At 42.0% G+C, this 13156-nt stretch overlaps 1 protein-coding gene across 1 annotated transcript in view; it reads left to right on the forward strand.

Moving 5' to 3' along the window:
- Positions 1-705: 705 nt before the first annotated feature.
- The window catches only part of TTK (TTK protein kinase), a 171754-nt gene continuing 159303 nt past the window's right edge, over positions 706-13156 (forward strand). The window contains exons 1-2 of the mRNA XM_030199069.1: positions 706-838; positions 1633-1776. Of these exons, the coding sequence (XP_030054929.1) occupies positions 1635-1776 (142 nt within the window). The 5' untranslated portion in view covers positions 706-838; positions 1633-1634. The remainder of the gene's footprint in view (positions 839-1632; positions 1777-13156) is intronic.

The following is a 13156-nucleotide window of genomic DNA, read 5'->3' on the forward strand; positions in this document are numbered from 1 at the left end:
TCACTTTTTTTAGGATGCAAGTTAAAAGCAGAAGCAGCCAAAACGCTTCTCTTGAAACTGGAAAACTTAGCAGCTTTGTTTATGAGCGAGGACGACAGTGTGGAAAAATTAAGGGGGAAAAAACTGCACACGAATCCAGTCTGTTGTTCACATACCAAACGCTAAGGCTCCTAGCATTACACTTAGCTAATGTACGTACTGTTTGGATCCGCGAAGTCCACAGGATCCAAGGTTTACCTGAACCCCGTAAGTGGCTTCTCAGCGCAGGAGCTTTCCCTGAACAATACAACCGGAAAACAGCACATAAGTCCTGGTCTTGCTCAAAGAAACGGGAGCAGTTTGCTAGCGTTAGGGCAAGAAGAGCTTGCTGAATTCTCATTCCCTAAAACCTTCATGCAGTGCAGCTGCCAGAACACTATTTGAAGCATCCAAGATCGAAAATTAAAAATATAAAGAGCACATTTGCATCTCTTTATTCCTGACATATCTCCGTTCCAGCCTGGCTTCCAAACTTACACAGCCAGCCACGCTAGTCTCTTCCTCTTTTTTTTTTTCCGTTGCGGCCGGCGGCTACGCGTCGGCGTGCGCGCGAACCTCCCCGTAACGTCTACTTCCTGTTTGTTCCCGCGATGCCTGAATTCACCAATCAGAGAGCGAGTAATACGGAGGTGCCGAAATTGAAATTCAAACTAATTATGTGGACAGGCGAGGGACCAGGGTGAAGGAGAGTCTCGGTGGCATTTGGTTAAATAGTGGTCTGGGGGTTTAGCCCGGTGGTTCTCAGATTATCATAGGAGATATAAGTACGGAGCGAAGTTACGTGTGTAAATCATAGACGGTAAGGAGGTTGTGGCCGGACTGTTATTGTTTTCTGGGTTGCTGTGACAGTGACTTCCCCACCACCCGCGATATGGGGCCGCATTCATTCCTATTGACGAAATAACCAATCTCTGAAGACCTATCTCCTTAACAAGGGCTACAAAGAAAACCTATAGCCTTACTAAACTACGTCGGCAACCCAACCCAGTTAAGAAAGTCTGCCTTCTCTATTTACCCACCTATCCTGATCCACCTAACTCTTTTCTTTTCTCCCCTTATCCAATCTTTGTACATCACTTATTGTATCTGATATCCTGTAATGACAATGCCATAACAGGACTTTGTAAGCCACATTGAGCCTGCAAATAGGTGGGAAAATGTCGGATACAATAAATAATAATAATAATTCCTACCCTAGTTCTGTTTGGTGCGCTATTTTCCTCTCCCTATTCGAAGTAAGCGCTGCCTATGTGTCATGTGGCTATGGTGGGCTAGGGTCCTACACTCTAGAGTTCAATTCTTTTTGTGTATCTAGTGTAATGCTTTTCCTCTCAGTCCTTGGGGCACATCCTGACAGCCAGGTTTAGAGGATATGTACAAAGAATATGTATGAGACAGGTTTGCATGCACTGACTGCACTTTATGCAAATGTCTCTTATGGAACATTAGTTTTGGGTAAACCTGTCTGGAGATCTCCCAGAACAGGTTTGGGTACCACTGCACAAGTGGCTTGTTTAAACGAATTCGAACCTTGCTGTCTTGCGTTTTGTTGGCCTTGTTACTAGGATCTCGCTGTAAATTTGTGTTTTGTAGACATGGATGGAGAAGATTTCAGTGAGTGGCAGCAGAAACTAGCTGCCATCAAGGACAGAGTACGAAGTTTGAAAACTAAACATCAAACTGAAGAGAACTTGACTGATGAGCTCTATCTTTCTAAACGATCTGCTGACACTACAGGTATAGTTTCACAATTAAATAGTAAGAGACTGCACAAAAAGTCCAAATTGGCTAATTCTATCCATTGTGATTCTTTTCCTTTGACTACTATTTTGGCAAAACCTACCAATTTGATTTTTCTTGCTTTGTATATTGACGTCTTTGTTACTGTGCATCATCTGTGGTTCTTATCGGTTGTTCTGTTAGATATGTTGTAATAACCTAGTAGAGTAAAAATCAGGCAAAGCAAAATAAAACAAATGCAGGCACTTAGGGGGTCTTTTCCTAAGGTGTGCTCACGTTTTTAGTGCACGCCAAAAATGTGAGCGCACCTTAGTAAAAGACCCCCTAAGGTACGTTCTTCGTGTAGGAAAGCATATAAAAGTGTCAACCTTGATTTAACACAGCTTACTGCTGTTTGTGTGTGTGTGTTTTTTTTTTAATATGGAGCGGTTCCCTATTACTGCTTGTCAAAAAGTATCATCTTATTTTCTTTTACTTTGTTTCATTTCTGTTTATTATATGGTAACAAGTACCATGACACATACATAGTGGCTCTTATATATGTCATGCTAATACAGCAATGTATTGAGTGCATAGTATTGTTAACAAACCCAGCTGAGAAATAATCTTCCAAAGAACCCGTCCCCTTCCTCCCAATATTAGTAGTGTAATATGTGTATTATATGGGAGGATTAACATGCTCCCCAGTACTGCAGGTTATATGTTTAGTATAGGGCTTCTTGATCTGTGCCATGAGCTCAAATAAGGGCCCCAGATGCTCAAAAAAAAAAAAAAAATCCCACCAGCATTCCAGCTAAGATTATCATCTGCTTTAGTATCGATAGGGATGTTGGTGATTTATAAAACCCTAGCGGAATGGGATGTTGTATCAAAGGCTATATAAGTGGTGCTCATTTTAGACTACAGAAAGTGGAAATAGCCAACCAGAATGTCCAGGATGACCAAAGTTTATTTCCAAAATAGCTGATCAAACAACCCAACATGGCCGTGTTTCAACCAACACAGTCTTCGTCAGGGTATCTAATATAATAATTTGTACCATCAATGTTCCATGGCTGGCTGACTGACTGGGTTTGTAACATCCTGATGTCAGCAAGCCTCCAGCGTTCCAATCCCTCTCACTGTCCCACCCTCGCATAAAGACGAAATGACGTCAGAGGGCGGAACAGTGAGAGGGAAGGGAACGCTGGAGGCGAGCTGACGTCAGGATGTAACGAACGCAAGCAAGACAAGTGAAGGCAACGGAACGCTGGACATGGAGGGGAGGCCAGAATCGAGGGACACGGAGGGGAGGGCAGAGCAGAGGAGAATTGCTGGACATGGAGGGGAGGCCAGAATCGCGGGACACGGAGGGGAGGGCAGAGCAGAGGAGAATCGCTGGACGTGGAGGGGAGGCCAGAATCGAGGGACACGGAGGGGAGGGTAGGGCAGAGGAGAATCACTGGACATGGAGGGGAGGCCAGAATCCTGGGATACGGAGGGGGTGGCAGGGCAGAGAAGAATCACTGGTCATGGAGGGGAGGCCAGAATCGCGGGACACGGAGGGGAGGGCAGGGCAGAGGAGAATCGCTGGATATGGAGGGGAGGCCAGAATCGTGGGACACGGAGGGGACGGCAGGGTACAGGAGAATCATTGCACATGGAAGGGAGGTCAGAATCGCGGGATACGGAGGAGATGGGAGGGAAGAATTGCTGGTCATAGAGGGGAAGGCAGGGGAGAGAGGAAAATTTGCTTAGATGAGAGCCTTCCTAGGGCCCGTTTCATTTTTGATGAAACTGGCTTGGTTCCACTAGTCTTTAATAAAAACAAATATACAAAAAATAATTGTAACACTTGCAAATAGAGTAATAATCCACCATCATTGTGCTAAGGAACTCTAACACACAAATCTAAACAAGAAAGGACAGGGAACAAAGAAAAAAATATATAAAAATATAATACAACATATATACCTTACAAGTCCTTTTTTTGTCTAGATTTATGTATTGGTCATCTTGGACATTCTAGTTGGCTATTTCCGCTTTCTGTTTTGATTGCAAGCTGTATGGAACTTGCCGGTGCCTTTTGGTGATTTTGTACTACAGTAAATGACAGCAAATAAAGACCTACATGGTCCATCCAGCCTACCAAACAAGGTGGCCAGAGCCGTGCCCGCCACTCAATGTGGGCCCAAACCTTCCATGCTTAAACACTGGTTGTCAAGTCTCCACCACGCCAACTATATAGGCAGCCAAATATGACATGAATGATATATGGTTATAACCAAGACTCCAAGTATTGCTGACAGTATTCAACTTACCAGTCAAGATGTCTTTCCCTCCCCCACCACTGAGCTGCACAGCACCCTCACTCGCAGCTCGTGACTGTAAGGTGATCTACAACACTGGATTTACAGAAGCTTTGCCTGTCTTTTGCCATTTATGGGATACAAACTGTAGAAGTCTGTGGCATCAGTCTTAGTTCTCACTACTCTTGCTCAGCATAACACCTCAACAGCCATGTTGCACTTAAGAACATAAGAGTAGCCTCACTGGGTCAGACCAATGGTCCATCTAGCCCAGTATCCTGTTCCAACAGTGGCCAAGCCAGGCAAATCATGGCAACATTCCATGCTACAAATCCCAGGGCGAGGAGTTGCGTCCCCATGTCTGACTCAATAGCAGACTATGGCCTTTTCCTCCAGGAACTTGTCCAAACTTTTTTTAAACCCAGATACGCTAACCACTGTTACCACGTTCTCTGGCAAAGAGTTCAAGAGTTTAACTATTTGTTGAGTGAAAAAATATTTCCTCCTATTTGAAAACAACTTTCATGTAGAGAGTTGGAGATGATGGCACATAATGTTATCACTAAACTGTAATGTTATTTGGAGGAAACATATTAAGGAGTATAGGCATATGATTGAAATGGAAAAGAGAAAGTATTATGCTCAGTCAATTGCAAAGAGCCAGAATCTCACACGTGATCTTTCTCAAATAGTAAAAAGTTTTTGTTATGTAGATTTTGCTCAATATTTCAGACAGAAAATTGAAATTATATTGGTTCTTATGGAGAATTCTCAGGACTTAGTAAATGATATGGGCTTCCATTTTGATTATCATAGGAACTGAATTGGAGGGGGGGGGGGAGTTGTAGGGTATATTGTTAATGTAATATCTTTTCTGTGGTTTAACTTGTAAAAATAAATTTGTTGATGAAATTCTCTAGGATAATTGTATGCTGGACCCATGTCCATCCATATTATATAAAGATCTTCTTATGACTTTGATAGGTTTTTTTGTTAGATTTAGAAATAGTTCCTTAAAAACTGGAACCTAACCTCTCAAGTTAGGTGAAATTGTCTTGAATCCGCTGTTGAAAGGTGATTAGAAAATGTTTGAATTATCAAGGCTGTTGCCTGGTATCACACTTCTGTCTTACCAAGTTATTGAGTTAGTGGTCATGGAACAAATACAACAATATATTTACAGCTAAGATATCCTAGATCTCAGACAATTGGGATTTTGAGGTATGCACAGTACAGAAACCGTAATCTTGGCTCTCTTAACAGAACTAAGATTGAATACAGATAAAGGAATGCAGCTGTTTCTTCATTTGGATATTTAAATCAGTATTTGTGTAGTAAATCATTCAAAATTAGGCCATTTGGAAAAATGTTAGACTGGTTTATTTTTGGCCATTTATATTCCGCTTAAACCAAAGCTGATTACAATTAAAAAAAACAAAACAGAAAATTGAAGGTGTATTGGAATGATGGTCTTTCAGATTAGTGGAAAAATGACTTGGGGTCCCTCGGGGCTCTCCCCTTCCGCTATCACTTATTCTTTCTAATGTGAATATGAGTTCATTAGGAGAGCTCTTAGATTCTTATAAATTTTTGTATGTTTGTTATACGGATGATATTGTACCACTTTTTCTCCTACAGACAATTGTAAGGCAAATGTATGATCTTGTCACAGGTTTTAGATACTGTTCAGTGTTGGATGATAAATTATCTTAAACTGAACCCAGAGATAAGGGCCTTATAGGTAGGTGGGAAGAACTTTGAGTCCCATATTGTTGGGTTCAGTGACTACTATTCAAAGTGAAGTGAAAATCCTGGGATTGATCCTAAATTCTAGACACTCTATGAAATCTCATGCCAATTTGATTAGTCAGGAAACAATTAAAGTTTGAAATTAGTAAAGTGGATTAGACTGTTTTGTATCCAAAAAAAAGGTCAATTAACGGTTCAAGGGACTATCATCACAAATTGATTATTGTAATTTAGCTTTGTTGTGACTCCCAGAGAGGCAGTTGGAAAGATTGCAAGTGTCGAAGTAATGTGTGGCAAATGAATGGATCGGGCGACTCTTCTGTTGATGGCTCTGTATTGGCCTCCAGTGAAAGCCAGGATTTAGTTTAAAATAATATTTGTTTTTAGATTGGAGCCATAGAATTCTTATATCTCTGTGTCAGTCTTGAGGAGAACATAAAGATTGCTTTGGGAAATTAGATTGCAAATCTCTTGTATGTACGAACAGATTATGTGAAACATTTTAAGAAAATAACTGCTTGGAATACGTTGTCTTTGGTTATAAGAAGATTGTCTGTGTAAGAGTTGTTTTAGAAGATATTATGGAGTTTCTTTGACAAACTTTACTTAGTCCCTTCCTTGAACCTTGATATATCTCATAAGGTCTCTGTTTTGACCCTGCTGTTGAAAGGAAATGACAACTGGATGTTTGAATTAAATATCATTGTGCCAATAAATGGAGGAGAGCTTTCACTTTAGTGAAGCAAGAGAAAAAAAAATGCAAAACAAAACAAGTTTCACTCCTTTTTTGCTGTTAAGAGAAGCACAAAGATCTAGGTCATGCGGTTTAGGTATATGTGTGAGGTGGGCAAATATTAATATTGAGTATTAAATTACCCCAGACCAGAATTGCTGGATGAGAGGGCAAGACCAAAATTGTGTTTCAAGGATCCTCCACACTTTTACATTTATAGTTTGTGCCAGAGTTGCTCTATAAGCCTGACACTGGGAGATAAGGAGATTCAAAGGATGTCCATAGGTATTCAAGAGATCCTTCACCCTAAGGTTTAAGCAGTGTGCTCTAGATCAGTCTGTTCTGCTTAGGGTGCATCTTACCCAATTAGATACAATCTTATATGGTTCCATCACAGTTTGCTGTAGTAGAGGAGGCAGGCAAGATGTACAGAAGGAGCTGGAGGCTCCAAAAGAAATAGAACTGTCTGGGGGAGGGGGGGTTGAAGATTAAAAAAAGAAAACAGAGCAGCCCAATGCAGGGAAATCCCTTATTGCAGTCAAGGGATTTTTCTGCTTTAGCACCTCCAGTGAGAGCAGAATCTGCATCCATGGATGAGTCATGTCCAGTCAGCGTGTTAGGTCCATGCCTGCCTGACACGTGGCTGGGGATGCTGGCAAGAGAGAGCTGCCCTGTGTGCAAGAGCCAGCAGCTCAGAAATGCTGCTGGTTCTGTGTGCTCACGGTGCGATGGGCCATTTCTGACTTCAGAAAAGGGTCGGGGAGGGGCCGCTGGAGTTGATTATTCTCTCTTCCCGCCGAGACACTGTGACCCACAGTCCTGATTTTAACAAGAATGTTAGCCATTTTAATTTATTTATTTATTATATTTGTATCCCGCACTTTCCCACTAAAAGCAGGCTCAATGTGGCTTACATAGTAATAGGTAACACAGAATTTTGTTATGTAAAGTAGGAAATTAAGTATAACATAGTAATAGGATGGATGGATAGGTAGGTAGAGACAGGTGATAGAGAGAGGAAGGTAAGGTGGGAGATAGAGTCTGGGTCAATGTCGTTTTCTCTTCAGTATATGTAAGGTAGATGGGTTCAAGAGATTAATCTGGGTCTTTTGGGTAGGCTTGTTTGAATAGATGGGTTTTTAGTGCTTTTCTAAATGGTAGGTGGTCATGGATTGCTCAGATAGGTCTAGGGAGAGCGTTCCATAGATGGCTGCCCAGGAAGGAGAAATTGGATCCATAATAAGTTTTGTACTTAAGACCTTTACAGCTGGGGTAGTGCAGGTTGAGGTACTTTCGTGAGGTCACAGACATGTTTCTTGCTGGAAGGTCGACCAGATTTATCATATAGTTCGGAGATTCTCCATGTATTATCTTGTGGATTAAAGTCTGGGCTTTGAAATTGATACGTTCTTTGATTGGGAGCCAGTGCAGTCTTGCACGGAGAGGAGTTGCACTCTCAAAACGTGATCTGCCAAAGATGAGTCTTGCTGCTGTATTTTGGGCGGTCTGAAGTTTTTTTAGGATATAGGCTTTGCAGCCTAAGAAAATACTGTTGCAATAATCAGCATGGGTAAGTACCATGGATTGCACTAAATTCTGGAATGTTTTCTGGGGTAGATATGGTTTTACGCATTTCAATATCCACATCATTGTGAACATTTTCTTTATGGTGGATGTGCCGTGATTGTCGAGGGAGAGGTGGCTGTCTAATGTCACTCCAAGGATTTTCCGGTTTTCAGAAATGGGGATTGTAGTGTCGGAGATGGTGAGATTAGATGGGGGGGATTGCGGAGTGCTGAGATGAAAGGATTAGGCACTGTGTTTTCTCTTTGTTCAATTTCATCCTAAAGGCGTTGGCCCAGGAGGTTAAGATGTTCATGCCCATGGATATTCTATCAGAGATTTCTGTTAGGTTTGATTTAAAGGGAATGAATATAGTAACGTCATTAGCATAAATGAAAGGATTTAGACAATGTCTGAATAGGGCTTTGGCTAGTGGGATCATCATTAGATTGAAGAGGATCGGCGATAAAGGGGATCCTTGAGGTACTCCGCAGATAGGTGACCAGGTGGATGAGATATCAGTAGGTGATTTAATTTGATAGGATCTTGAGGTGATGAATCCTTTTATCCAGTTAATAATGTTACCGCCGATTCCAAGTTTGTCCAATAGTTTGGTTAGTATGTTGTGATCTACCATGTCAAATGCACTGGATAAGTCGAATTGTAGAAGGAGGATGCTGTTTCCAAATGCAATTTCTTGTCTGAATTTGGATATTAGGGTGAGTAGGACAGTTTCTGTGCTGTGGGCTGGACGGAAGCCCGATTGTGACTCATGTAGAATGGAGAATTTTTGCATGTAGTCGTTGATTTGTGAAGTCACCCTGTTTTCCATCAATTTAATTAGTAGAGGAATGGAGGCGATGGGGCGGTAGTTGGTGACATCGCTCGCTGATTTCTTAGGATTTTTCGGTATTGGTGTAAGCAGTATCTTGCCATGTTCAGTGGGGAATGAACCTTGCTGTAGCAGAAGGTTTAGGTGGGAGGTAAGATCTATGATAAAGCGTTCTGGGGCATTTTTCATTAAGTAGTTGGGGCATGGGTCGAGATGACAGTGGGATTTGGAAAGTTTGGTAAGTGCCACAGAGACTTCTTTCGTGGTAAGGAGGGCGAAGTTTGTCCATGAACGGTCAGCTGGAATTTCATCTCCATAGGGGTCCAATTCGTCGAGAAAGGAATCAGTGTTAGTACAGTCTTGTCGAATTGTGCTGCAAAGATTGGTGATTTTGTTATTGAAGTAATTTGCCAGCTGGTCAGCCGATGGGCAGTTTGTGGAGGATGATGTGACTGGGTTGGTATTAATAAGATTCTTTATGATTTGGTATTGTTTTTTTATGTCTGTACCGCTGGTTAGAATTGTTTGTGTGTAGTAGGATCTTTTTGCTTGTTTGATGGCATTTTTGTATTTCCTGTCTCCTTAGCTGATTTCTTCCTCTGCTGCTTCTCAGCAGCAGGAACTTATTCCTTCCACATTGGGGCTCGGGGACAGGAGGTCTTCTCCCTTCCCTCCCTCAGGTCCATTTGGGATTGGGGACAGGTGGGCCCTGGAAGCCTTTTGGCTCAAGTGTTTGGCGCAGTTTGTCCGACAGCAGTTGCAGTCGGACGTGGAGGGCCCCCCTTCAGTAGGACTCTTTGGGTTCCAAGCAGCAAAGGACTGAGGGGAGGGTGCTGGATATGCAGATCCCGTCGAAGGAGGTGGAGGAGGACTCTGACTCTCTCTTGGACTCTCAATCCATGGTGCACTTTGATTCTGGGGATCCTGTGCCTTGCGAGCCTGCAGAAGAGCACTTTGTATGATCTGTCTGCTCTTAACGATACTACTAGAGCCCACTTAAGACTCCAGCTGCGTGTGTGTGTGCAAGGGGGGATCCACTGCTGAAGGGGCTTGTTGGGCCCCCTAAGCTTTTTCCCATTCAGAAGGCTCTTATCCACATGATGTTGACGGAGTGGGAAAATCCATGTGGTCCCCTTCGGGTTGCCAGTTTCAGGATCTCCTTTATACTTTCACACCAGAGGAGGTTGGAAGATATTGGAACTTCCCTAAGGTGCATGCTCTGATCACGGCAGCCATTAAGAGACTACAGCTGTTCCAGTCCGGGGGGGGGGGGGTGGTCTTCCTTAAGGGGTTCTATGTGAAGAAGGTGGATCATCAGCTCTTCCTGGCCCTTTATGGTAAGGATGTATAGCATTCAAGCTGCCATCTGTGGTGATTTTGTGGCAAGGGTCATGCTGGGTTGGTTGCAGCAGTTCGCAGAATCTCCGCAGGTGGTGAGCCTGGAGTTTGGGATGGCCTTTTTAGCGGACATTCTTTATGCTCTGGTCTCTTTGGCTTCCCACTAAGTTGCTTCTTCAGTGGTCAGGTGTTGTGACTCTGCTGCTGGATGTATATGTATCTTGCAAGAAGCTGTTGAATCGACTGCCCTTTCTGGGATGCTTACTTTTTGGAGAGGATCTGGATACGCTGGTGAAGGACGGGAGAGGCAAGGCCTCTCCGGCTCCCCAAACCAAGGCAGAAGGGACCTGCTGCCTGGGGTCTCCAAGGGAGCAGGCCATTTTTGTTCCATTCGTAGTGCTTCGACCCATGGAGGGGGGTTAAACTAAGTCCTTTGAGCAGGGCACCTTTTGTGGGCCCCAAATAAGCCGGTCCTGTGGGTTCCTCAGGTGAAACTTTATCTGCCCATCCTGAGAGTGCGCCAGGTCTCTTGGTAATCCCAGTAGTTAATCTCAAACCTGAGCTCTCTACTCAATAATGCAGAAACGTTTAAATATTATTACATACAAACTGCACTTGTCTACTTTTTACTATTTTTATTATTTTAATTGAACTTCAATCTTCAAAAAGATATATAGTATTCACAATGCAATATCCTCATTCACTCTCACACACACCTCATTCATACTCCAAAATCTAGCAGTTTGTTCACACATCAAGGAATTATCAATTTGCAGCATAATGTTCCGTTATTGCTGTCAGCCCTTATAAATACATGTGAACACATAAGGTACTTCAATGTTCAACTGGCACCCACCTCAAATCGGCGGCGTCAATAAGTGTGAAATAATATTCCCAGTGTTTAACTGATACCAGGTATGGTCCTCGAAAACAGGGTTAACAGGGTTGTCAGGGGAGCAAATTAATAGCTTATTAGGGTCAATAGATTATTTGGGGAGAATGCAGAGGGACCTTGTACAGATTGGGCAGATATTTCAAGATTAAACAAATTTCTGATAAGGACAGAATATCACTCTTGCACATTAGTAGAGTATTGTCATGAGAAGCGTGTCCCTAGAGGGCTTCGATTAAACAAGGAACCACGCTTTCTGGATGACAGTGAGTATGTAGCCCAGTGGAACGCGCTAATAACCCAGTGCTCACTCGATTTAAAGTTAATCACAATCCAAAAACTTAATGTGATGACTCGTATTTCACAAGAAGAGTTAGACCAGAAAATACAGGAAGTTAAGATTAGCACCTCTGAAGATGAATTTTCTAAAAAAAAAAATGGGAAGAGCATAAACAAATCATGAACAAGTATACTATCGTTAAACGGGATGCACAGGACTATACCCGTGGGTATGTTTACCCATGGATGGACAGAAACAATAATAAATCAAGAAGGAATAGAAAACAAAAACGAGTGGGTTTTATCAACTCGTCTAGTGAGTCATCAGAGGAGGAAAGTAATTTAGCAAAGAAAGGGGGAGGTAGCACAGAAAATCAAGATTTTTTTAGCCCAGAGGGGAGCCCACGGAAATTCCACCGACAGGAGGCTCGCGACCCAAACGAGTGCAGAGAAAACTACATTAAATGTCATTAACATCGAAAAAGTTAACACGTCAACAACAGCTGGTGTTATCTAGGGGACTATCTTTCGTCCCGTCTACCACATATGATTCTTTTTCAGTACATAAGTTATTTAGGAAGCTACGTTTGCGGAAGTATTTTGGTCAGGAAACTCAAGATACAGCTTCATTAGGAACTACGCCCTCCTTCCTTAGTAAACATCCAGCTCCCTCCACATGGATTCCACCGGGTCCGATTGACCCGGTAATCAGTACTTTTCAGCAATGGGTATTGAAAGATGTATCTAATTATGAAAGATGTTTGAAGAAGTATAGTGGTAATATGACTAAAGAAATGTGGCAGGCGTTGAAGGAACTTCAGACAGACAAATCATTAGTGATCAATCGGACTGATAAGGCAGTTATAGTTCAGGATAAGGAACAGTATGAGATTGAGGCTAATAGGCAGTTTAATGATAACAAATTTTACAGGGAAATATGTTATAATCCCACGGAAGAATATGTACAAAGGGTAGAGACTCTGTTAAAACATACTCAACAGTCGAAGATAATTTCTAATAAGGAATTTAAATACTTATCTCGTCATTACCCAACAGTTAACATATTTCATACCTAAAGTTCATAAAGATTTGGAAAAACCACCTGGTCGTCCTATTGTAAATAGTAGGGGTTCTCTATGGGAACCTCTCTCGCAATATTTGGATTTTCACCTAGCTACAGAGGTTCCGATAATACCATCCTATGTAAAAGATTCTAAGGACTTATTTGTGCAGTTACAGCAATTAGAAATTCCATTAGACACTCCCATAATACTGATAACTTTAGATGTCAGTGCACTATATACAAATATTCCGCAGGAAGGGGCATTAGCAATTATCAATAGGCATTTGGCAAAAATGGAGTTATCTACAACTAAAATCGGTCTGTTGAATAAAATGGCAGAACTAGTGATTACAAAAAATTATTTTCAGTTTCAACAAAGGTTTTTCTTACAAACAAAAAGGGGTGGCCATGGGGGCTACAGTAGCCCCCACGATAGCATGTTTGTATATGTCTATCTTTGAGGATAAATATATATATAATACCACATTTAGTTCAACTATTGTATCATGGAAACGGTACATAGATGATGTGCTATTAATATGGAGAGGCACACGGGATGAATTACAAATGTTTCTGTCATATTTAAATAGTGTGGATGAAAACATAACATTTTCAAGCCAAGGTGGCGAGACAGAGGTCT

The sequence above is a fragment of the Microcaecilia unicolor genome, chromosome 3 (genome assembly GCF_901765095.1).
Source record: "Microcaecilia unicolor chromosome 3, aMicUni1.1, whole genome shotgun sequence".
NCBI lineage: Eukaryota > Metazoa > Chordata > Amphibia > Gymnophiona > Siphonopidae > Microcaecilia > Microcaecilia unicolor.